The sequence below is a fragment of the Caloenas nicobarica genome, chromosome Z, assembly GCF_036013445.1.
Source record: "Caloenas nicobarica isolate bCalNic1 chromosome Z, bCalNic1.hap1, whole genome shotgun sequence".
NCBI classification, from domain to species: Eukaryota; Metazoa; Chordata; class Aves; order Columbiformes; family Columbidae; genus Caloenas; species Caloenas nicobarica.
Window position 1 is genome coordinate 37,668,539 of NC_088284.1, and position 25,737 is coordinate 37,694,275.

Below are 25,737 nucleotides of genomic sequence, written 5' to 3' on the forward strand. Positions count from 1 at the left end.
CCCTCCTTCCTAAACAGCACTGCAGCTTGCAATAGCATGGATCTTCAGTCCAACGAGTTTCTCTAACAACTCAATCCCACTGAAAGAAATTGCGTTGACCAGTCCAGATCTCACCGCAGAGGCAATGGGCCATTCTGTCTTCCAGAGGCTGTTCCCTTGACCCAGGTCTGGCTAAGGCAGTGACTGTCTTACTGCATTCACATTTCTTATTTAAATACACTAGTTCAAAAGTGATTATGTGAGAAGTGAGCTGAATTCCAGACTGTCTCCCATATCAGCAGAGACAAATGCTACCAGTCCTATACCAGTGAAACGTGCAAGATTTTTAGCTACGCTTCTTACCATCTGGAAAGCCACATTTGGGAATATGTATGAATGCTAAGAATCCAGGCATAACCTTTTGGATTTATTTTGCATTTACAGGGAATGGTCAAGGCTGCCAATTTAATACAGCTGATTTAATACAGCTCATATTAGGCAAACAAACATGAAATCCTAATGCCATTTCCACACTTTTATGTGGACCAACCAGCAAAAAAATAAATAAAGACTTGCTTTCCATCACCCTCTGATAGAAAAGCAGCACATTGTACACTTATCCAAATCCAGCCAAACAAGTTAAATAACAGGTTGAAGATCAGACATGAGGAATATTAGAGGGTTTATACTTTGTTGTTGTGGTTTATTTTTTAATAAAATTGCAAGAATCACTAGCCAGCTGACTATCTAGAACAGCTCCACTGACTGAACTGCCCAAGAGCAAAACAAAGTCATTTGTTTTCTTAATATCTGTGACGTATTTCTATGAAAAAAATACTTTGCCATGCTGAATTAGAAAGACTCTCCTATCACAGACGTATAGTCACTTGGATTTTGTGGCTCATGTGACAGTGAGTGAATAATATTTGTGCATGTTTTTAGTTAGAAAAAAACACTTAAAGAGTCAAGATTTCACTGGCTGGTGTTCCAAGAGAGTCAGACTTCTCTAGCAGTTTTCCTGTCAGTTGAAATCCTATGCTAGTCTGACTGGAAACACCAGGAGTGATTAGAGGCAAAACACTTCTGCTGGTCTATTACTTAGTGAGAAATTTTCTGGGCCACATAGTTTCAGATGACTTGGTAGAAAGTTTCAAGAAAAAATGGTTTTAGTTAAACATCAGGCCTGCTATGCAACTTGCAGAATGCTCTGTTCAGGACATTTGAAGACTGTGGTTTTCCAAACAAGCTTCTTCTGGAAGTTCAACCTTCAACTGTTCTACTTACAGCTGAATTACAAACCTGGATACTCATATTTTATTTCTCTGACAGAGAACATGAATTGAGTGGTTAGAGAGATTAAAAAAAAAAAAAGTCTTAGGAGTCAACTGCTGGTGAAAAGTAACTGCAAGATTTCTCACAGGATCCTCATAAAGGAGCTGTTAAGTACCGGCTGGATGAGCAGACAGTGAGGTGGATTGAAAAAATGCCTGAACAGCCTGGCCCAGAGGACAGTGGCAGAAAGCCTGGTTGGAGCAGTGTGCCCCAAGGGTCAATACTGGATCCAATCCCATTCAACATCTTCATTACTGAGTTGGATGATGGGGCAGAGTGTACCTGCAGCAAGTTTGTTGATGACACCAAACTGGGATGAGGGGCCAGAGGGTTGTGTGGCCATCCAGATGGACCTGCACAGGCTGGAGAAATGGGCCAACAAGAACCTCACGCAGTTCAACGATGGGATGTGTAAAGTCCTGCAACTGTGGGGAAAAAAACTCAGGCACCAGTAGATACTGGGGGCTGCCAAATGGAATGCAGCTTGGCAGAAACAGACCAGGGCATCCTGCTGGACACCAAATAGAACGTGAGCCAGCAACATCCCCTCTGCTCAGCACTGGTGAGGCCACACCTGCAGTGCTGTGTCCAGTGCTGGGCTCCTCAGTACAAGACAGACATGAACATACTAGAGAAAGTCCAGCAAAGGGCCAACAAGATGACGGACCGGAGCATCTCTCCTAGGCGGAAAGGCTGAGAGAGCTGGGACTGTTCAGCCTGCAGAAGAGAAGGCTCCCCTGAAGGGAGGGTGCAAAGAGGCCAGAGCCAGGCTCTTTCCATTGGTGCCCAGCGACGGGACCAGAGGCAATGGGCGCACACTGAAACCCAGAAGGTTCCCTCTGAACATCAGGGAACACTTGTTCACTGTGAGGGTGACTAAACACTGGCACAGGTTGCCCAATGAGGTGGTGGAGTCTCCATCCTTGGAGATACGCAAAAGCTGTTTGGGAATGGTTCTGGGTACCTGGCTCTAGGTGGTCCTACTTAATCAGGGGGTTTGAGCAGCTGACCTCCAGAGGTCCCTGCCAACCTCAACCATTCAGTCATTCTGTGATTCTGTGACTGTGCAGCAAAGAATAGTTTTAGAGGGCTATAAATCCCCTGTGTTTTGTGCAACACAGGAGGCCTGGCTCTAGAACATCTGAATCTTAACATGAAACTTGGTTCCTGTGCCAAGGCCGCAAACACGCAAACCTGGCATATGTAGAGTGTTCTCTATGTTTCACAGTTAAAAGCAGCATATCTGAAAAAAAAAAACCCAACAACATTTTGAACTGTGTTTGCAGTTTTAAGTACCTTCCACTGCTTGAAATTAACGCAATGTCTTGCACCAGTGGGCAGGTTCAAATAAGTTCAAGTCCAATGTCCTGGTAATGCTGAATACAATAACCAGCTCAGGAAAGTAGATCAGTCAGAAGAAAGTGATGGAAAACAATGTTCATGACCAAATTGATCACTGGTCTAGGAACAGATCAATTGATCAATCAACCAATCATAGCACTCTTCGACATCATACAGACATGACTAATCTGAAAAAGAAAAGGAACTGTACACATCTAACCCTAATATCTTGCAAGTGTGTAAGAAGTATTGAGTATCCAGGGGGTTTACAGAAGACACACAGAACTGCTGTGCTTGAGAAACTTACTGTTTGAGCTGCCAGAGCAGCTTTCAAGAGACCAGGCAGCCTTCCATTAAAACACATCTAGCCCACGGAAACATGACACTTTTCTGCAGACAAGGTCTTATTCAAAAATCATCATCTTCCAATAAAAACTTGTCATTCCTCCCTTCAAGAAAAAGAAGTTTCTCTCCAAAAAAATGAACAACTTACATCGGTGGTTTAAACTAGGTAACAGCCCATGGGGAAGAAGAAAGTTATCCTCAAGGGCAAGGAGACACTAGACTTCAAGAAACGCAACACAGCAGGGAAGGATGAAGAAAGCAGCTAGACTTTTTCACTCACAGGAAGATGACACGAGTCTGAAGGAAGACAGGTGAAATATGTTCCTATAATGTCACTATGCTTTCAGCTCAAAACTCTTCTTTTGATTCTGTATTATAAAATTTCGAGGATATGTTTCTTTGTTTGTTTAGTCTCTCCTTAAAAGCACGGTCTTTGTTTAGAGACCCATTTTCGTTTAAGGAAAAATGACCAACGGCTGTAAACTGCAAGGGAGCTAGGGGCAGTTCAAAAAGCTTTGTGTAAAGACATGTATTGAGAACACAACCACGTTCAAGGCATTCATCTTGGGAGCCAGCACTGACCGAAACGAACAACATACTACCACAGAAAGATCTGTTGTCCTCCCCACTCTTTCTAACTGCCTACTTCCTGCCCCATCTTTTTCTGTGCTTCCAAGAGTTTATTCTTTTTGCATGGACGTTGCCCAAAGTGATTCTGTTGCACTGAATTGGGTGAAGTCCAGTGAACAGTGCAGTTCTGCAGAAACAAGCAGTTAAACCTACTTTGAGCTGGCTTCAGCTGTGGGCTGACCACAGGTGCTGCCTTATTCCTAAGAAGAATCTGGTCTGCTTGCTGCTTTACAGAGGAAAGCAACACCCCAGTACTTCCTCAAAAGCCTGCTCCATCACACTGCGAGCACTGCTGACTGCAAGCGGGAGTATCCCAGCTTTTCTCACCACAGTGTGTCACTTGCCTATGATCTGCACCATCTTAAGCCCTTCATGGCTGGACAAACATTTATTTTTTCAGTTTCAGGCACTGTGGCAAGCCATAGCTAACAGCACCCCGGGGGCACCAACCCAGGGCAGCTCTTCGCCGCTCCTGGCCCACTCGCACGACAAGTCTCAGCTGAACAGCAAAACCACAGGACACTTGACAACCGGGAAGCTGCAACCCCGTGTAAACCTTTATACAGTCGTGGTTAAGAAAGCCCGTACCAAGTGACGGCAACACGAGGACACGAGCAGACCCAGCCCGGGGCTGAGGCTCAGCCTGCTCCCGAGCACAGTGATGCCGTCACCCCAGACGACCGGGGCCGGCCCGGCGCTACCGGCACAGCAGATGCGACCCCCGCGGTCCGCCCAGCTGCCCCAGCCGCACGGCCGCGCCCCGCCGTGGCGAAGCGACAGAAGCGGCGCCGCGCTCCGCCACGCCCGCGCCGCGCTGCCGGTGGGCGCTCGAAGGCCGCCCGTGGGGCTCATCCCCGCCCCCGCTTATCCCCGCTTATCACGCCACTGCCTCCGCCCAATCAGAGCGCCGCGCTCCCCCGCAGCAGCGAACGGAAGAGCGCCGTCGTTTCCCCCGGGTCCTGGCGACGCGCCGGTGGCATGCCGAGAGGTAGCGTGATACGAGCAGGCGACGAGCCACCTCCGGCACCCTCGGCGGATCGCGCCGCCATTGGCTGTGCCGGGAAGCCGGCAGCGCTCTCATTGGCTGCCGGCATCGGGCGCTGCGCCGCGCCGCCGGGCCGGCCGGCAGTGCCGCCTGCGGGGGAGCCGGAGCTGGCGGAGGGTGGCGGCCGCAGGTGAGCCCGGGGCGCCGGGGTCGGGGTCCCGACAGCCGCCCGCTGTCACCCGGAGCGAACCGGGGAATGTGCGTGTGTGCGGGGAGGGGCTGGGAGGGGGGTTAGTTTCTCCTTTCTGTGTTCCCAGCGCGTGGATTCGAGTCGTGCTGTCGCTGACATCGCTCATGTCGTGTCTGCTTCTGATGCCTGTGTCTGTGTAACCTTTACGCAGGAGGAAAGCAGATGGATCTCCTGCCAAATTCAGCACCGCTGACTACGAAACTGCGCAACACTCTGATTCAGTACCACAGCATCGGAGACAACGAGTGGCGGGTTGTGAAGAAAACCGTGAGTGGTCCGGGTGGCTTCGTGCCTGCAGCCCAATTTGTTCTCTCGAGGGGGAAAGAGCTTCTTATGCCGTTCAACATGAGTGTGAAACATTTGGCAGATTACTGCACGGCTTTCATATGAGATGCCCTGTGAAGCCAGCCTTCTAGGATAGTATATCTTTACATGACAGAATGTGATTTTCCTGTCTGCAGATATACTCTTTCATTCCTGCTACCCTTTTTCAGGGAAGTACCTCACAGAAGAATCCTGCGTGTGTGGGACTATAGGCTTTTCTTAAAGCAAAATGTGAAATACTGTTAGCACTAACAGTATTACAAGATGCTTCCTTGTACTTTCAACAAACCAGCCACAGCTTGCTGGTAGGCTCTGCTGGCCTCTGGAATCTCTTTTGCCTATAAAGCTTGAACTCGTCATGCTTCAGCTTCCAAATGACTTCCTCTTAGAAACTGAGATAATTCTCAATTCTTTCTCTCATATTGCTTCATGTTTCCCTTGCTTCAGAGCCCCCACATTATCATAAGTTCCCTTCCATGAAAGGGAATGCACTTCCTGCCTACTCCAAGCAGTTTGCCATACCCTGGTTTTGAGCTGCTTGGCTTTTCTGAGTCCTGCTTCATCAAGCTGAATAGACTTTACTGGTGCATCAGCTCTAGGCTGGGTGAATACTTTTTAGTCCTGTCCTGCATTGGAGGTGGAAATGTATTTTGGTATCTCAGTGTAGCGACATGGTAGGACTCGTTCAAATTTCTGGCTTTGCACTTTTATTACAATAGTTTGGGTGGGTCTTGTATTTTTTTTATTGTATTTTTTTCCTTTGTAAGCAGAGATTGGTAAGAGAGGGTCAGGTGTTCCAAATTGTCGTGGTTTGATTGTGGGGTGACAATAAACCGTGGCAGATGTATTGTTAGCCCTCTCCCCCCGCTTCCCTCTTCAGCCCCTCCCTCTCCCCCCTTCCCACTAAGGACAGGCGATTGGGAGGGAAAGAAGGACAGAGAGAAGAGAGTTGGAAAAATTAAAAATGTTTTGCTAATGCTACCAATAAAAATAGAGAAAATAATACAAAATGTACAAAACCAATCTTGAAAGTCCCGGCAACGGCTCCGGCAGATGTGGGGCCGGCACCCGAAGGCCTGGACTGGACTCTGCAGCCAACCGGAGCTGGATTCAGTCTGTCACTGGGCCTCAGTTCGCAGGGACAACTCGCGAGGTCTTCTCCCAATGTTGGCCATAAGGAAAAGGGACGAGATCCTCGTGATCTCCCACTTTTGTATGAAGTATCACGTGAATGGGATGGAATATTCAGTTGGTCAGTTTTTGGTCAGCTGTTTCAGTTCGCTGCTCTTGTGGGATGTGCATCCATCCTTATCAGTGACATTGCTATGTCTACCGAAACATGTACCTAACTTTCAGGAAAACTGCAGTTAGTAAGAAGACTTTAGCTGACAGGGAAATTCACTAAAAGAGAAACTCATTTTTAACAAAACCAGGACACAAATGTAGCTTGATTATTTGCAAAATTAACCAATTCACTGTGTAGGAAGGAAAAACCAAGTATCCAAGCTTCTCACTCTAGCAAAACACCTGCACCACCTCTGCTCTGATAAATGCCAAGTCTTATAACTATACAATTGTTTTCTTTTAGGAAGTTACCTGAATCTCACTGTTTCAAATCATGTTACCGCCCCAGATTTTACCGCTGTTGTTTTCTAGTCTTCCTTCCTTCCTTCCTTCCTTCCTTCTACTTCCTTCCTTCCTTCCTTCCTTCCTTCCATTTTGGTACTGTGCCGTGTAAAAGAAATTCAGAGCTTTAGCTATCTGCTGGGAAGGTGTTCTTTGCCCGTAAATATCTTAAGCATTTCTGGGTGTAATACTTACACCACTGTTCTTTAGGACATTTGGTCCTTTGTGCTTATGTAATCATGATTCCAAATAAAAAGGTGCTATATGGTACTCTCTTTAACACTGAAATGCAGAGATTTTGCGCAGAGGTTCCATTTCATAGTTAGATAAAAATCAGAAGATAATGTTTCTTTATTTTCTCTGGCTAACTTTAAAATGAATAGACTACTGCTTGCAAGACACTCCTAGTCAGGCATCTAGGAGAGAAGGGTAACTTCAGCTTTTCATGTCTGCCACTGTCATCACCTCCTGCACACATCTGCTTGGTCATGTGTTACAGGAGTGCAAGCAGAAGTTGTGCGGTCTTCCTGTCTGAGTAGTGTCCAGATAATGGCTTTCCAGTGGCCTTTTAATTGAAAGGCTTTACCTAGTAATGTGGTTCCATTATTCTGTATGATTTCATAGTAAACTGTCTTGGCCTGTCAAGCACTATGTCTGTGTAGACTTCTATCATTTGACACTGAGAAAGGCAACTGACTGATTTGTATTTTTAAACAATAGGCAATTACAAGTAAAAGATGTCTGAAAGATATGCTTCTTTTCTTAAGAGAAGTGTACAAAAGTGCCCAGGTCAATGAGCACTTTGGGGTGAACCGTATTTAATGATAAAGTCATTTGCTTTTCTTCAGAAAAACTGAAGCATTTTCTGGACATCTTGCAATTGTATGTAAGTGACAATAAACATGATATCTTGCATTTTCTTTCAGAAAGATGCAACTGTGTGGTGTAAACCATCAGAGGAATTCAATGGATACCTGTAAGTTTGCCTGAAGAGCATATATATTTTTAAGGTTCCACAGATGTTTTGTAGAATTTAGAAATGTAGGTTGTGGATTCTATAGCCCTCAGCTATACAGATTCTCAAGAGAGGAAGCTAAGTGGATCGTCTAATGTGGCAGTACCATTTCTTTTTAGTGTTATACTTTGATGTTTTAGCATTGCATGGTGTCTAGAGCAACAAACAGTGAAAACTGTGTAACACACCACAAAACTCCCATTGGCTGAAGTGAGCAACAACATGTATGCACACCTTTTAGAAAGATGGTCTGCAAACAACAGAATCAAGTCCAGGTTCAGTAGGTCCAAAGTGTTATTGGATGACAGCCCAGCCAGTGTGTGGACTGTTACAGTGACTATGCAACTGCAATAGAGTAAAATGTCAAGTGTGTAGTTGTGGGAAAGACGTGTGACATAAAGGCCCTTCCTGTGTGAGTTTCTGTAACTGGGTTGTGTTGGTATCTGTAGGTTTAGGTAGAAAAATAGTTACTAGCAAACAGCACTCTGAAGAAGCAAAAAGTCATGTGAAAAGGCAGTGTTTGAAAGTATCTTAAAGACTGGTATGCTCTCTGGAATTTAAGTCCTGTTAGATCTGCAAGAGCTGATGACCACAGACACCAAGAGTCTGCTGACTATGTGCAGGACCATGGGCATGCTGGCATCTGCAAGTTGTGTAACTTGAACCACTGCCAAGAGGGTGATGGCCCCTATTGCAGAATCATGGAATCACAGAATGTTGGGGATTGGAAGGGACCTCGAAAGATCATCTAGTCCAATCCCCCTGCCAGAGCAGGAACACCTAGGTGAGGTTACACAGGAAGGCGTCCAGGCGGGTCTTGAATGTCTCCAGAGAAGGAGACTCCACAACCTGCCTGGGCAGCCTGTTCCAGTGTTCTGTTACTCTCACTGAGAAGAAGTTTCTTCTCAAATTTAAGTTGAATCTCTTCTGTTCCAGTTTGAACTCACTACCCCTTGTCTTACCGTTGGTTGTCACTGAGAAGAGCCTGGCTCCATCCTCCTGACACTCACCCTTTATATATTTATAAACATTAATGAGGACACCCCTCAGTCTCCTCCAAACTAGAGAGACCCAGCTCCCTCAGTCTTTCCTCATAAGGGAGGTGCTCCACTCCCTTCATCATCTTTGTGGCCCTGTGCTGGACTCTCTCCAGCAGTTCCCTATCCTTCTTGAACTGAGGGGCCCAGAACTGGACACAATACTTCAGATGTGGTCTCACCAGGGCAGAGTAGAGGGGGAGGAGAACCTCTCTTGACCTATTAACCACCCTGTTTCTAATCCACCCCAAGATGCCATTGGCTTTCCTGGCCACAAGGGCACAGTGCTGGCTCATGGTCATCCTGCTGTCCACCAGGACCCCCAGGTCCCTTTCCCCTACACTGCTCTCTAATAGGTCATTCCCCAACTTATACTGGAACCTGGGGTTGTTCCTACCCAGATGCAAGACGCTACACTTTCCCTTGTTATATTTCATTAAATTTTTCCCCGCCCAACCCTCCAGCCTGTCCAGATCTCGCTGGATGGCAGCACAGCCTTCTGACATGTCAGCCACTCCTCCCAGCTTGGTGTCATCAGCAAACTTGCTGACAGTGCACTCAATTCCCTCATCCAAGTCACTGATGAACATATTGAATAATACTGGCCCCAGTACTGACCCTTGAGGGACTCCACTAGATACAGCCCTCCAACTAGACTCTGCCCCATTGACCACGACTCTCTGGCTTCTCTCCTTCAGCCAGTTCCCAGTCCACCTCACTACCCAATTGTCCAGTCCACACTTTCTCAGTTTAGCTGTGGGCATGCTGTGGGAGATGGTGTCAAATGCTTTACTGGAGTCAAGGTAGACCACATCCACCACTCTGCCATCATCTATCCGCCTAGTTATGTCCTCATAAAAGGCTATGAGGTTGGTCAAGCACAACTTCCCCTTGGTGAAGCCGTGTTGACTGCCCCTAATGACCCTCTTATCCTTTATATGCCTATGCGCAGATGAAGACTCCAGGGTTGTGTATACACCTGGTGGGATAAAGGGTGTATTGAAGAACTTTCCAGATGCCCACCAAGAAGCCACTGGCATGTTCACATGGTCCCAGTTCTAAGTGTAGAGTTGTGATTGGTTCCAACTAGGTAATTATGAATGAATCTAGATGAACTGCACAAGTGAATAGATCAATCTATTGTTTGACTAGTTACCTACTGTTAAGAACAGCTTGATGAATAAGAAGTATTTTGAAAATAACGGTCCTGATGGATTACTCCCGTTTAGGATCCAGAAGCCCAGTAACTGAGATAAACAAGGTCTCTGGTGTCTACTAAAAATATCTCATAATGAATGTCCTGTAATGTCTTATACCAAGTTATTTTAGTTGGTAACTGTTATATGCCACCAAAGCATAATATAGTTTCTCATTAGTTTGGTTCTACTACTGTTACTTCTACTCTATGAAAAATGTTTTTCCCAATTTTTGTCCAGTTCTGGGCTTTCCAGTTTAAGAAGGACAAGAAATTACTGGAGGGAGTCCAATGGAGAGCTACAAAGATGATTAGGGGTCTGGAGCATCTTTCTTATGAAGAGAGACTGAGAGAGGTGGGTCTGTTGCCTCACTTCTGTTCCTGGCAAAATCATGGAGAAAATTGTTTTGGGAGTTATTGAAAAACATCTGAATGACAACGCAGTCGTTGGTCCTGGCCAGCATGGGTTCATGAGGGGAAAGTCCTGTTTAACAAACTTAATTTCTTTCTACCACAAGGTTACCTACCTAGTTGGGCAAGGGAAGCCTGTTGATATTTTTGGATTTCAGTAAAGCCTTTGATACTGTCTCTCACAGTATCCTCCTGGACAAGATGTCCAGCACACAGCTGGGTAAACACACAATGCAGTGGGTGAGCAATTGGCTGACAGGCCAGGCTCAAAGGGTCCTAGTAAATGGGGTTATGTCGGGCTGGGGGTCAGTCACTAGCGGGGTTCCGCAGGGATCCATCTTAGGGCCTGCACTCTTCAATGTCTTCATAAATGACTTGGATGCAGGACTTGAGGGAATACTAAGTAAGTTCACCGATGACACAAATTGGGAGGAGCTGTCGACACTCTCAAGGGCAGAGGGGCCCTGCAGAGGGATCTGGACAAACTGGAGAACTGGGCAATCACCAACTGCATGAAGTTCAACAAGGGCAAGTCCCGGATTTTGCACCTGGGACACAGCCACGTTGGCTGTACATCCGGACTGGGGAATGAGGTGCTGGAAAGCAGCTCTGTGGAGAGGGGTCTGGGGGTTCTGGTCAACAGCAAGTTGGACATGAGCCAACAGTGTCCCTGGCAGCCAAGAGGGCAACCGTGTCCTGGGTGCATCCAGCACAGCATTGCCGGCCGGGCAGGGAGGTGATTGTCCCGCTCTGCTCTGCACTGGTGCAGCCTCACCTGGAGCACTGGGTGCAGTTCTGGGCACCGCAGGATAAAAAGGAGATAAAGCTAATGGAGATTGTCCAGAAGAGGGCTACGAAGTTGGTGAAGGGTTTGGAGAGGAAGCCGTATGAGGAGTGGCTGAAGTCACTTGGTTTGTTCAGCCTGGAGGAGACTGAGGGGAGACCTCCTCACGGTCTACAGCTTCCTTACAAGGGGAAGAGAAAGGGCAGGCGCTGAACTCTTGTCTCTGGTGACCAACGACAGAACTCGAGGGAATGGCAGGAAGATGTGTCAGGGGAGGTTTAGGTTGGACATTAGGAAAAGGTTCTTCACTCAGAGGGTGGTGGAGCACTGGAACAGGCTCCCCAGGGAGGTGTCACAGTTCCAAGCCTGGCAGTATTCAAGAAGAAACTGGACAACACCCTCAGATCCATGGTGTGAACTGTGGCATTGTCATATGCTGGGACAGGAATTGGACTTGATGATCCTTGTGGGTCCCTTCCACCTCAGGACATTCTATGATTCTATGGTGAGCCTGGAGAAGAGAAGGCAGAGAGGGGTCTTATCAACACTTATAAATATCTCAGGGGTGGGTGTCAAGAGGATGTGACCAGACTCCTTTCAGTGGTGCCCAACAATAGGATGAGGGGCAATGGGTACAGAATGAAGCATAGGAGCTTCCATCTGAATATGGGGAGAAACTTCTTTACCTTGAGGGTGCCAGAGCACTGGAGCACGCTGCCGAGAGGGACTGTGGAGTCTCCTTCTCTGGAGACACTCAAAACCCACCTGGACACATTCCTGTGCGATCTACTCTAGGTGAACCTGCTTTAGCAGGTGGATTGGACTAGATGATCTCCAGAGGTCCCTTCCAACCCCAGCCATTCTGTGATTTAGTGTGGTTGTATTGCTGTTTTCCTTTATTTTTCCTTTTATAGCTTGTCCTTGGTGGACTCCCTTGCTCACCCAGCAAGAAACGCAAAATAACAAGTTGTTAGAGAAATAAGTATTATGATTTTTTCCTGAGGAAGAAGTTTGCCATTTACAAAATATTGATTGTAGCATAAGGACAAAGTTTCTCAGCAGAACATTTATTACAGAGGAGGACAGGTGCACCCATAAGTCTTTTTCTGTACTATTTTTCCAATACAGTTGTCCACTGACCATAACTCTAAGTACCAAGGTATTACAGTATATGTGCTGTTGCAAATTAATGGAATATTTATAAATATTTTTTCATTTTTAAATGTAAACATATGTTTCTCTAGCTACAAAGCTCAAGGAGTGGTGGAAGACGTTACTAACAGAATAGTGGATCATATTCGCCCTGGACCTTATAGGCTGGACTGGGACAGCTTAATGACTACGATGGACATCATAGAAACATTTGAAGAGGTGAAGACTTGTTTAGATTCTTAAGGGAAATGTGTATATATGCATACATGGATTTAACAGCACAGCAGAACAGTAATTCCAATGAATACTAACATTTTTCTGCCTGTTTTCTGCATGCACATGGAATATTGTCCATGCATGTGGTGGGTGACTTCAAATGAGGCTTTCTGGATGCACAATCCTATTCTGAAGCTTGAAGTTCAGCTTTCCATCAATGCTAAAAATAAAGGGGTGAAACTTGGTTGGTCCCATTTTTCTCAGACCTGGGAACTCTGGTAGCCTCTGATAAAATTTACATATATAGAGTTACGGTGTGGTATTTGGCATGCCAAAGCCTTTTCATACAGCTTGCTTTCTTCCATTCCACAACAAACAAAATTGTGGGTGCCAATAATCCACACATACAGAAGTTACAACCTCTCCATCTTCCTGAAGGGCTGACTTGACTGTGTGGCAAGGTTTTGTGCTGGAAGCAAAAATAATTCATACCTGAGGGGCAGGACTTGCTAAAGAAAAGTAGACTTGATTGCAGAAGAGCTGGTAGCCTTGCTTTGGTTACTGGGGACATTCATTATGACTTCAAAACCCTGTGGACATTCGTCCTTAACATGGATTGTCTTTTTCTCTGTCCCTTAGTGAAGATTTATATGGCAAGGCATTTCTGCTAGTTATTCCCTAAAGTTTGCTCAAACTCTGTTGTCTTCTAGGAAAGCCTTTTTTGAAGTATTGTTTGCATTCTGTTTTATTATTCACTTGGTGGCTTAAAAGTACTTGACGGAGCATCTTAGTACCAGGAGAGGCCTCTTGCAATTTGTTCATGGTTCTTTCAGAGTTCCAAAGCAGTGATTAAGTCACATAAAAGCCACATGGCTTTTGGTTCCCAGGCATGATGCAGGTCTCGAGTTTTGGTCAGTATGGCTTAGAGGTGCCAGATATTCTCTGCCCCTGCAGCTCTCAGTTGCAGACTGAAAATCTTTACAAACTTCTAGCATTTAAATTGAAAGTGACACAGCCATTCAGACCACACTGAAGTTGTTTGCACAGCGTGGTTAAAAGAGGCTGCAACCTTTGTGGAAAAGGCTAGCTGCCTACAAGCGTGAATTTCTCTGCTTTCATGATACTAAGATATTTTTGTTTTCTTACCCTCCTTATTGTGTCACTCAACAAGAACTGCTGTGTGATGCGCTACACCACTGCTGGTCAGCTCTGGAATATCATAGCACCAAGGGAGTTTGTTGATTTTTCTTACACTACAAGCTATGAAGATGGTCTTCTAACATGCGGTAAGGCACCACTTATCTCTGCTTAATTCTTATTTTGCAACAGCTGCTTGGCTTATGCTTTGATTCAAATTAAGTTTAGTTCTGCAGTAAGCGTTCAAAAATAGTGTGAGATGGTCTCCAACAAGTATTTCCAAGGTATTTTAACATTTTACAGATTTAAAGAAGTATACAAGTTACTGGTTTACCCATGAGCCTTCCCTGTGTGAAAAGTTGAGTGCTCCGACTCAGCTCATACAGCAAAGTGGCTGGAGTAACAACTTGATAAACTTACTAGTAAATGTGAGGGAAGACTTTTTAATGGCAGAAATTCTGTCTGTTGTGGAGACTGGATGAAGAGCAGACAACTTCCATGCATGAAAGTACCCAGAAACTTGAAGTGTGTCTGTCACTTCTACTAAATTCCCCAAGCAGAAACTTGTACATTTTAAATGTACTGTACCTTTATTTTTAACTGTCTCAAATTAATTTCACTTTTTTTGTTGTTTGTTTTCCTGGATAGGTATAAGCCTAGACTATGGAGAAGTGAGACCTAACTGTGTCCGTGGATTCAACCACCCTTGTGGCTGGTTCTGCGTCCCTCTGAAGGACTATCCCAGCCACAGTCTTTTGACAGGCTACATTCAGACTGAACTGCGAGGGATGCTACCACAATCTGCAGTAGACACTGCCACGTCTAGTACCCTGGCCAGTTTCTACTCTGACCTCAAAAAGGCACTGAAAACATAAACGAACTGTGACTTAGAAGCCCATGCGTTTCTTGCAATCAAATTGTATTGTTTAGCTTAGCATAGGTTAGCTACCGAGTTAAGAGGTGAGTAACATTGTTCCTGAATGATGCCTGAACCTTTATGTGGAGGCATCCAAAAAACTTTACCAAGTACTTTTTGATGTGATACTTAGCATACATTCCTAATTCACGGCGCGGGATTCCGTTTCCTGCTCACCACTTTGCAGCTGTGTGAGGAGTAGTCCAAATCTATAAACCCGTGGCTTCCTAGGTAGAAAACACAAGGTGCATGTGTGGGCTTGAAAAATGCAGCATGAACTTAGCTCTCACGAGCAGTAGTGAGAGCAGGATTTTGCTGTTGCAGGTCACTGTACAGGCAGCATCTCATTGAAGATGTAATTTTGTAATATATATGGTTTTATATTTTTTTTTTATTTATTTAGTTTGTACAGGTGCATCTGTAATTTGTTTCAAAAAATTGCTTTGATTTGTCATGGGGATATTACATAGCTAAATTGTTAAATTATACTATTCGTAAGAAAGCTATTCGCTCTTGTTAGCAAATATAAGTATTCATTATTAGCATTTCTTCAATGTTGTAACTGTAACTTAACTAACTGTTGTATATAGCAGTCTCAGTGCATAGATGAAGAAATGCCCTTACAGCTGATCCAAAGCTCATTTAAGTCGTCAAGTGTCTTTCCATAGTTTTTAGTGAGCTTTTTTTCATCACACAGTTGTCAAAATAGCAAACCTCCAATGGATCTTCTGTGATACTCTGCACTTCTAAGGATTTTTAACTTAAATTTGCTTGTAATTTTGTGTGGTGGTTTTTGTTTGTTTGTTTTTGTCTTCCTTAACTGAAAATCCTGGAATTACTAAAGCAACAGAAAGGACCACTGACTTGCTTTAGGTGCAGGCATTGGTGTAGCCACAATAACTGCCAGCGTGCTGGCATAGCACACTGTAGTGTAATATCCCTAGACTGATCTTTTCAATAAATGAAATTAGCATCTTAAAATATTAGCAAAAGAGGCCAAAGCTCAAGCTGCAGAATTGGTCAGATCTGCTGCAGGATGGAGGGTCAGATATTTAAGGGAACTTAGCCATCAGTGATGCAGGCAGGGACTTTCAGAAGATTACTGTCTGTGCTGCTAGGGACATGAATTCTCTTTAAAATCTGACATTAAGCTTTTAATGTTGGTATGTGTCATTTGCTCAGGTGAGCTTGTAATTATCTCTACTCGTTACCTGTGCTAGTAGAGGCAAGTTTAGCTGAGTAGTAGTTTGGGGAGGTACCTTGGTGCCCTAAATATTTTGGGGCCAGTTGTATACATACAATCCAAGGACTGGTAATGAACTCTTAGAAAAAAAAAAAAATCGAATGAAAATTGTTCCCCTGAAATATTGGCTTTTTTTGACACTGGCCACTGTAGCTGAACTCTGAACAGTGAGGACTTTTATTTCTCATTGCTCAAGCAAAGAGGTAGAAAAAACATGACACCAAATATAGTGAGGAGTCTTCCAACATGCATCATGTATGAAGGCATTTAGTACTGTTTGAGACAGTTAAAAACAATGACCGAACAGCCTTTGGTGTCTTCATAGGCACAAAATGTCAATTTCCCGTTACATTTTGTGTATTCTGCAGTACCCTTTAAACTCCTTGGTTACTCTTCCCATCTTTTCTATCTTCCTTGTTTCCGTCGCTGTACTGGAAGTTCACAAGGTGATTTTTCACCACCAAGGACATCAAGGAATTGGTCTCAGCTGATACGCTTTTTCCTAAAAGTTAAGTGCCACTCCTTTCTAGTTAGTGGCACAGAGGCAAGTGTGAAAGCCCTAGCAATATTCCTCTGCATGATGATTGCTGACATGATTACAGACAAAGCTGTGTGAATTGTACCCTCTTTATTCTTCCCAGTTACAAAGACTACAGGTGTAGTGAATCTGCTTATTCATGTCTTCCTTTTTTAAAGCTGTTGGGACTGAGTAACTGAGGGGTTGTGATACAGATGTACATAGAGAAAAATATTCTATCGCTCTGTAAAAAGCCCAGTTTAAATCTACACAGAAGGACTTCAGTGCTGGAAGAGTGAGTCCAAAGGAGCACAAGATGCATACCGGGTGAAGTTCGTACAACACTAGACACTACAGAAAAGATTAAGAGGTCCCTGTTCCAAACCCCATTATAAGGGCTCTAACACCTCTAGAGTATTTATCCTTAGTTAGTGTTCAGTGAAATGGCTTTTTATGCTTTCAGTGAAGATAGACTGATGGCTAGTGTATTTTGAGTATGATGGTGTTTTTAAGAAAAATTTCCCCTTGCAGGTTTCCTTTCTACCAACAGAATTGTTTTCAGTAACAGGCCTAGAAATGGAAAGATTTTGTGAATGAGAGTAAAGTTTCCAAAAGCAAAGTAGGCCTTCTATTTTGCATTATAGTAATTTGTTCCTTAAACAGTGGCTAAACTGGCTTTGTGTGTTTTAACAGCCATAGTCTGTTGCGTCTGCCAATGATTCTGAACGTTCAAGTGAATAACAGAGTAGAGATTACTGGAAACAGAGAGCAGGCAGATTCATTTATTTTATTTTTTTATTTTTTAATTATTAAAAGGGCATAGTACAATTCTCTAGTTTTCAGATGAGGAGAAATCACGGAAGGTGCTGACAAATTTCAAGGATTTTTTTGGGGGAATCTCAAACTTTTACAAATTTTCTTGACTTACAAGTGCAATGATTGACAATGTACGCTGATTATACTGCTGAAGCAATGCCTAGCTGATAACGCTACAGTCATTATTCCAAGCAGTTCAGCTATAGGGTAAGACAGAACTAGAATAAAAATGTCTACTTTCATAGTGTGTTGTGTTTATTTGGAAATAAGACTTAGTTTCTTTTTATATAGCTAACGATTGAGAGGAGCATTAGATCTTGAAGCAGAGCTGGTTTTTAACTAGAGTACATTCAGAACCAAGAAAGCTGCAAAATCAGGTACTTAGCCAATCAGAACCTCTTTTCTCACTATGGAATTGTTTTCCTCCTAAGTTAGTGGACAATCTAGATGGAACGAAATCAGTAAAAACAGGGAAGCAGTCAAAAGGACAAAGTGCTTTGGGCAAAGGCCCATGTTTTGTTTATTACAAGGTAGTGGGAGACAAAGTAAATTGCCTAGTATAGATTTCTGTCATCCTCACAGCAGCAGAATTTCTGCCAGTCCGTGAGGTTTGCCAGTGCTTGAGTTTAAGAGTGTTTCTGTTAAACTGGGATGTAGTTATCAGAAAGTGGCTTTGAACAAGGTGGCCAAGAACAGCAGAGACCAGTTTTTGCTAGGGAAATGATGTGTATATAGACAAATCAAAATTATTTTTATATTACTAGTATTTTCTAAAAAAATTTTTTTAGGGATGAAGGCAATGTGACAGTCTAATCTTTGGCACTTTAACTAGTTGCTCTTTGTGTGGATGGGAAAGGTGGCTAAAGATAAGACAATTTTCATGTTTGGCTTCTGTTCCTCATCTAAAACCTCCAACATTAAACCTTGCCTGTGGTTGTGCTACTCATTTTACATATGGGGAAGACAGATTGGGCAAAGTTCAATTTGGGGTACTCTACCACAGCCTGCTGGGAGGTGGACCAGTACTTCAGACAGATACTCAAGCAACGGCACAAGCCTTGATCTCAGATTTGGTCAATTTATAAACATGAAATATGATTAATTTAGAAAGAGTGTATAATTCCTCAGTAATTACAAATAACAAGAACTGTTTTGATGTTGTGAGCTGGTGGTTCAACCTAAGAGGTTCATTGCTGTAAAAGTAGCCATAATTCTAGTGAAACTAGTCAAGTTGTGCCTATGTTCAGAAAATCAAAATCAGTCTGTCTAAACTGTAGTTTTGTCTGACTGTGTTCAGTATTAAAGAGATTGTATTTATATTTTGAATGCAATTGCAGAATAAATTAAGTCATGGATTCAAACAGACTCATGATGTAGCTTTTTCCACACTTGTGTAGGCGGATATAGCATTCATTTACTTTTTGGAGAGTTAAGTCTGATGATGTAGTTTGTCTTCAGCTGCGTGGTGATCTCTAATGCTGTAAGTTAATCTCCTTAAATTTGAAAGCCAAAAAGCCTGCCTTTACTTAGAAGCATTACTTAGGCTGAAGAAGGTGTACAGCATGGATTCCTGCAAAATTAAAATATCTTGAAAACTGTACAAATAGGATTTTCTCAAAGCTTAAATTCTAAAAATATATATAGCTTTTTGTAATGACCCTATGATTGCTGTGGAAGAACTTTATTATTTTGTCTTAGTATGACTTACCTTTTAGCATGACCAGGCTGGCCGGGGCTCTGAGCAACTTGATCTGGTTGAAGATGTCCCTGCTCATTGCAGGGGGGTTGGACTAGACTGGATGACTTTTAAAGGTCCCTTCCAAGCCAAACTATTCTATGATTCTATGCTTAAGAAATGGTTTATTAACCATCAAAATTAAGTCAATCCAAAATGCATGAACATGTAGCACCTCGCAGAAGGCATAAAGTTGTACGTTAAGGTTATGACAGATGCTGCAACATGTATTTTGACATTATTTAGTTAGCACCTACAGAAACAAAGGAAGAAAATGGCTGTATCTTATGTAGAATCTTTCCATGTTTCTCTTACTGTGTCTGCATAAAGGCAAGAGAGTTCTATAGCATTTGAGTTCTGAGCAAAGAGGTGAAGCCCTCTTCTGGTGCTGAGAAAAGGAACTGTAACCTCTCAGATACAGCACGTTCTTGTAGGGCATGTATTGTGTCACCCTCTGCAAAGTGGGGTAGGAATAGGCACAGAGGCCACTTCAGATCTTTGGAAAATTATTAAGAATATTAATTAGAATTGTTAAAAAGACAGTAATGTTTAAACCTGTTTCCTGGTGAAAGAGAATATGAAGATGAGAGACATAATAAATCTATGCAAAAGATTAAGTGTTCTCTAGGAATAATATATCCTGGTGTCCTAAACCACAATTTAAACTTGGTAATACATTCTTCCTTTTCAAGTTCTCAATGAGCTGTGCTGGTGACTCAGGTTTACAGTACGGGAAGGGACTGGTTATTTTTGGGTTAACCTTCCTCAGGGTTGTGCCACTAGCAGGGAGAAAACAGACACGGATGATAACAGCACATGACAAGACATATCTGTGCAGGTTTCACAGCTGACCCACACAATAAGATATGCCATATTTGGGTTAAGGTGCCCCAAATCATAACGCCTTATCCAGAACTGTCTCTTCCATTATTTTCTTTAAAATTTCTCTTTCAGTGAATCAAGCCAGTATGGCTACCTTGAAAACGTTTCTTTGATGCAGGCAGCACAGATGGAGCTATTAGAAGATCAGTTACTGCCCAGAGCGTAGTCAGAAACTGATCTTGCTCAGGTTTGCCTGTTCCCTGTGGTCCCTGATAGAGAGCATTTCTGAGCTCTGTACCTGGGCCTGCTGACCTGCCTGCCAGCACAGACCCAGCTCTGAGGCAGGTTATGACCCTGGAGAGCAAATTAGTATCCCAAGTAAGATTCCTTGACTTTCTCAGTGTGTCAGTCTGAGTGCTGCCTTTAATTTGGGTTCCAATCAGACAGCATTAGGGCCAGCATGTTGGTCTTACCAACTCAAGCTCCGAGGCTCACTAGGGATGCAGGGCAATGCTCAAGGGGCTGCATCTGAGCAGTTGCAAACATGAACACTTTATTTTTTGGGTACCGCATGACTCCTCCTTGTCTGTACACCTAACAGGGTTTTGAGCTCCTCACAATTTGAAGGAAGAAATAAATTGCAGCACGCCTGTTCACTGAAGCCATGAGGAATGTCCCTACAAACCAGCATCTCTTATGCATACAACCATGGAGCCCCTGTGTGCACAGCCATCTCTGCTGAATTTCACGGTCTCCTTGTCTCAACCAATCACGCTAATTTAAAAGATACAATTAGAACATGAACATCTGTACAGAAACACAGCCCATGAGTGTTGAGATGCTGAAAGTTTCCCAAGACCAGCAGGTGTAGAAATCTTCACCAGGAGCCTGTTCTACATCGAGGAATTAGTGATCCACACAGTGCTAACCAGATCTGTGCCAGGCCTGTGCTGCACTGTGTGTGTTCCCTGGCTGCAGGATGAACTTATCCAGGTCACGACAGCACAGAAGCCCACCAGCAGGTGCCGTGTGGTACCAGCCATTAGACCACCTGCCTGGCCTTCCCTCTGTCTGACAGAGCAGCAAGACATTCTCATGTGGACATCCTTCCTGCTTGATAGTAGAAATGATAAGTAGTTCGGTGAATTACAGGATGGTTTATTTTTTTAAGAAAAACCTGTAATAGCTTGAATAACAAAAAATGGGGTAACCCTTCCATGGGTGTTATCTGCATAACATGCTGTGCCCAAAGCCTGTTTGATGCCTCACAGCTCAGGATTCCCACATTTGAAGAGGTGCGAAATTATCTGCACTACCCTCTCTTTCTTTATTACGTTAGGTCTAATTAACAGCACTTTAAGTGATACTTTACAGAAGCTGATTGCCTTTTTAGTGGCATCATAAGGAACCAACACTTCCTGGTGTAAAACAGCAAGATGAAGAATCAGGTTTTGTTTATGGTCTACACGGGCAAAACACCTTTCTGTTCTGCCTGTGTGCCTCCCAGCTCCTACCATAGAAACTGAGCATTTCCGGAAGAGAAATGTGGAAACCTGATGCCTACCACACATTCTACCTGCTATACACCTATAGCCTGAAGAAATGGAAGTACGATAATGAAAAAAAAAAAAGTGAGGGAGAGGGAAGAGGCCTTTCATATATGATTTTTTTTTAATATCAAATAAAAGCATAGAAAATTCACAATGCACAAAAATTATTGAATCATTTCCCAAACCATCTGCATCCTTGGATATTTCAGACAAAAAATTACTTGCACTTGTACAACATGTGCAAGGAAAAAGGTATTTTAAGTGCTCAGAAGAACATTAGAACTACAAAACCCCAGGGCTTTATAAAGAAGCAGACTGCACCAGCCATCAGAAGAAATGCAGGTTTTTGTTAGTTATGAGGCAGGATGGTTTTGTTTAACTCCTCAGCTGTTCTGATTTATGGACAGTCCATCTGAGTAGTTCTGTTAGGTTATAGACTTGTTAGTTCTTCCTTGTGTCCCGTTTTCTTGTTTGTCTGAAGCTATCAATAAAAGCAGTGTAATGTTATGCTGTAACACGAGTTTCCACACTGATGTTCGATGCATGATTTTGAAGAGGTCAATCTAAAGCACAAAACCCTTGTGCCCATGCGTGGCCGTGTCCTGTGTGCTTGGGAAGTGTCCTCACCCGTGTCTGTGCCCGGCAGTGCCCACGGCCGTGCCCCTCACGCCTTGCAGTCTCTGGACACACAAGTGAGGGCAGGGAGATGGAAATGGTGGAGGAAGACCTCTGCATGCTCTGGGAGTGCCTGGCTCAGTCTTCTGCTGAGACTCAAAGGCAAAGGGGGATGCTGTGGCGTCTGGTAGATGTGGACTTGTCCTCTTGTCCCCGCGGGCTGGGGCTGTGAGACTTGAGCCCCTGACCCCTCCTTTCGCCATGCAAGCAAAGAATCAGGAGGAGCTGAAGGAAACCAAAGGGCTGCTGAGCAAGCAGGTCAGTGTCCCCTCCTCTGCCCATGTTCCCCCAGCTGCAGCAGCTGAGGCTGTGTCAGGGGCTCGGTGTCTTCGCAGAACTCTGTCGTGGCGTCGTGTTTTGAGAACTGCCACTGGGTGCTCAGGCAGCTGGAGGGTCTGCTGGCCCAGTGTGAGGTGAGTTCCAGAATCACAGACTGGCTGAGCTTGGAAGGGGCCTCAGGAGATGACGTTGTCTCACCTCGTGCCCCTGCTCAAGCAGGCTCACCTAGAGCCAGTTGCTCAGGACCACGTCCAGACGTGGACTGCGTCCCGAGTTGGGCATGGGGGTCCCTCTGTCTGCCCAGAGTGGCTGCAGGGCTGGGAAGGAGAGGGGACTCAAGGGCAAAGGTGGTGTCTGAGAGGAGCTGGGAGGGGATAATGGCGAGGGGAGTGCACTCGGGGGGGTGTCCCCGTTCCCTGATGGCTGCTCCTCATGCCCTCCTCTCCAGCAGGAGCAGTGTGAGGCGGCATGTTAGGAGGCAGATGCGAGAGGGGAAGAAGAGACGCATCAGGCAGAGGGGAGAAGGAGGCCCGAGTGTGCACGGCCCTGGGGCTGGAGAGGGCCAGGGGTGTCCAGGTCCCAGCGCAGCCGCCCGCATGATGCACCCGTTGTTTAGCAGGTGGAAAAGCGCTATGCCGAGATGGTGGCCTTGCTGCATCAGGCTATTGAGAAGACCGAGGTAACACTGAAAGGGCTGGGGGAAAAAGGGTGGGTGCCCACAGGCCCTGGGGTGGGGGCTGGCGGAGGCCCGCAGCGGGCTCAGGCACTCGCAACCCTTCCTTCTCCCAGGTGCTGCGTCGCGAAATAAGGAATCTTGAAGAGGAGCTGGAGGAGGAAGAGGCCTGTTGAGTTGGGCCCCTTGCACCACACAGGTGTCCAGGGTGTCTCTGTAGCACCCGCAGTGATGGGGCTGCCAGTGCTGGTGCCGGGCAATGGAGTGGGGGTGTGCCTGGGGAGCGCAATCCCTGCCTGCGGTGGTGTGTGTTTGGAAGGGGAACCCCTGCGTGGCCATGGAGGTGTGTAAGTCGTCCAACCAAGCCCTGTTGCCCCAGCCAGCTGCAGAGGAAGAAGGAGGCCGAGACACCAGAGACTGCGCTGCCAGAGCTGGTAGAAGAACAGATGGTAAGGGGGAGAGGCTGTGCCAGCCCCTGCCCCCCAGCCAGCGTGGGTCTCCCTGGGGAGAGGGGTCCGTGGAGGTCACAGCCACACATGGGCTACGCTCCTGCGCGAGGTGGAGGCCAGTGGCCCCGTGTAACTCCAGCTGTCCCGAGCATGCGGCACAGGTTGACAAGTGTCTTTGCTCTGTGTTGACCTGCAGCAGAGGGGCTTGCTGGAGAGGAGACGCGGCTTCATTTACTGGCTGCAGAGAGTGTCCCCACTGGGTCCCCTGTGCCCTGGGGCCCATCCTGGGCAGTGGCGGGGATGGGGGCTGGACGCCTGCTCCAACCGGCGGGGCTCACAAGCCAGGCTGCTGGCAAGCTGCTGGCCGGCTGTGGGCTTTGCAGCTGAGAAGTGCTCAGTGTCAGTTTTCCCTGGGCCGGGGTGTTTTCCCAGGCTTGCAGAGTCCCATGTCCCAGCCTGCCTAAGGGGAGCAATGAGAAATGGCTGGGGAGGAGGCCTGTGGGGCTCCTAGAAGGGGCCCCTCCCTCCCATATCAAGAGGGGCTTGCGAGGCGTCCACCCTGCCCTGTCTCCCATGCCTCTTCTGCCCCACGGGATGCTCTGCGTGCTCTTTGTCGTCCCGGAGCTGGCTGCCGTCTTCGCTCTGGCTGCTGCAGTGCTCTACGCCTCCTGCTGCGACGTGGAGCTCTTCTACCGCCTCCTGTTGCACGCGCTGTGTGAGGAGACCTTGAACAACCTGGCGTATGCAGTGGGAAGGATCCTCACCGTGGTCAGTGAGGGTCCGCTGCCCTTGTGACTGCTCCCCCCAATAAACTCCTTTTGATCTCCACCTCCATGTGCTCGGGCAGGTTTGTTGGGGTGCAGGGAGAGGGTCTTGCCCTCCGTGCCGGTCCCTGCAGCCCCCATGGCCAGGCCCAGTCTCATCTGCTGGGCACTGGGCAGCCACCCTGCCTGCCGCAAGCCAGGTCTCTGTGTGCCAGCCTCACCTGCTCAGCTGGTAGGATAGGTAAAGGAAATAGAGAGACAAGAAAGAGAGGTTAACAGATTTGCCTTAATTTAAACATCAAATATATGGTACTGCAAGAAATTCAGGCCTTGGTCACGGAAACATTTGAGCATTTACTTACATTTATTCCATTGAAGGGGTAATGCTGTGCACCCTTGGATGAATCCCATCAGGCCCCATCGACTTGTAGGGCTCTAGCTGGAGTAGTGAATCCCACACAAGTTCCAGATTGATCGGGAGTTTATTGTTCCCGCAGCCATGGTTCTCTAACCCAGGGCTCTGGGGGCCACAAGTCCAGCTTCAGTGTTGAAGATGGAGGTGATACCAAAAAGTTGGCAAAAAGACTCCTTAACACTGTTTTGAAAGTGTTAAAAAGCAGGCACTTTTATTACAGCATGCTGGATGCTCCGAGGATTGTTCCTCTAATCCAGCATGCACGTGATTCGCACTTCTTGGTATTTATTACATATACTTATTGCATATTCATTTGTTTCTACTGCTTAGTTAATGCACTGAACATAAATTATTTCCATAATCCCACCCTTTGCCAGGAGTCCATCTTTGGTATTCGAGAGTCTTCATCAGGGGTCTGTAGTGGTCCCTGGGGGTCTTCACAACCTGGTCCTCCCCCCGGTGTCAGCTTCTTGACCTAATTTATTGAGCATGCATATTGTCATTTTGTGCTGCTACTCAGCAAAAGTCACGTAGCTCTTTCTTCATTTAGTGGAACATTTCTGCTTTACCAGCTTGCAAGCCAAGGGCATCCCACTTTGCCTTGTGTCCAGTCTCTGTAGAGCTCTTGTTTCTCTGTTAGGTTTCTGTTACTTTATGCCTAGTCTTGCTACATTATGCCTAGGGGTTTCCAAAAGATTTTTGTTCCTCTTATCAGAGGCAAAGAAAGCATTAAATATCTTGGCTTCATCTATGTCCCTGTTAATAAGGTGACCATGCTCATCAAGTAATGGGCCAACGTTATTTCTGGTTTGCCTTTTGCCATTAACATATTTTTAAAAGCCTTTTTTATTGTCCCTCAGTAGTGGCCAGCTCCAATTCTAACTGAGCTTTGGCTGCACTAATTTCCTCCCTGCAGTGGCGAGCAGCACCTCTGTACACGTCCCATGACGCCTGACCTTTTGTTCACTGACCACACAATTTATTTTTTTGCCATATTTCAAGAAGAAGATCCCTGCTCAACCAAGCTGGCTTTTTGCCTCACCTGCTAGATTTTCAGCGTTTTGGAATTTCCTAGTCCTGTGCTTTTAGTAGGTGATACTTAAAAAGTAACCAACACTGATGGA

The 25,737-nt window shown here is 45.5% G+C and overlaps 1 protein-coding gene across 1 annotated transcript; it reads left to right on the plus strand.

Moving 5' to 3' along the window:
- The first annotated feature begins 5,006 nt into the window (after window positions 1–5,006).
- On the plus strand, window positions 5,007–14,634 carry STARD4 (StAR related lipid transfer domain containing 4). The gene is made up of 5 exons (XM_065657384.1): window positions 5,007–5,129; window positions 7,739–7,788; window positions 12,499–12,625; window positions 13,794–13,908; window positions 14,408–14,634. The coding sequence occupies exons 1-5, from the start codon at window positions 5,025–5,027 to the stop codon at window positions 14,632–14,634; spliced, it is 624 nt and encodes a 207-aa protein (XP_065513456.1). The 5' UTR covers window positions 5,007–5,024.
- The last annotated feature ends 11,103 nt before the right edge of the window (window positions 14,635–25,737 follow it).

Bases quoted from the DNA above. Each gene is read 5' to 3' on its own strand.
- STARD4 (XM_065657384.1), top strand. From the start codon at position 5,025: ATGGATCTCCTGCCAAATTCAGCACCGCTGACTACGAAACTGCGCAAC. The intron at 12,626-13,793 runs GTGAAGACTTGT...TCACTCAACAAG, and splicing joins TCATAGAAACATTTGAAGAG to AACTGCTGTGTGATGCGCTA. The intron at 13,909-14,407 runs GTAAGGCACCAC...TTTCCTGGATAG, and splicing joins AGATGGTCTTCTAACATGCG to GTATAAGCCTAGACTATGGA.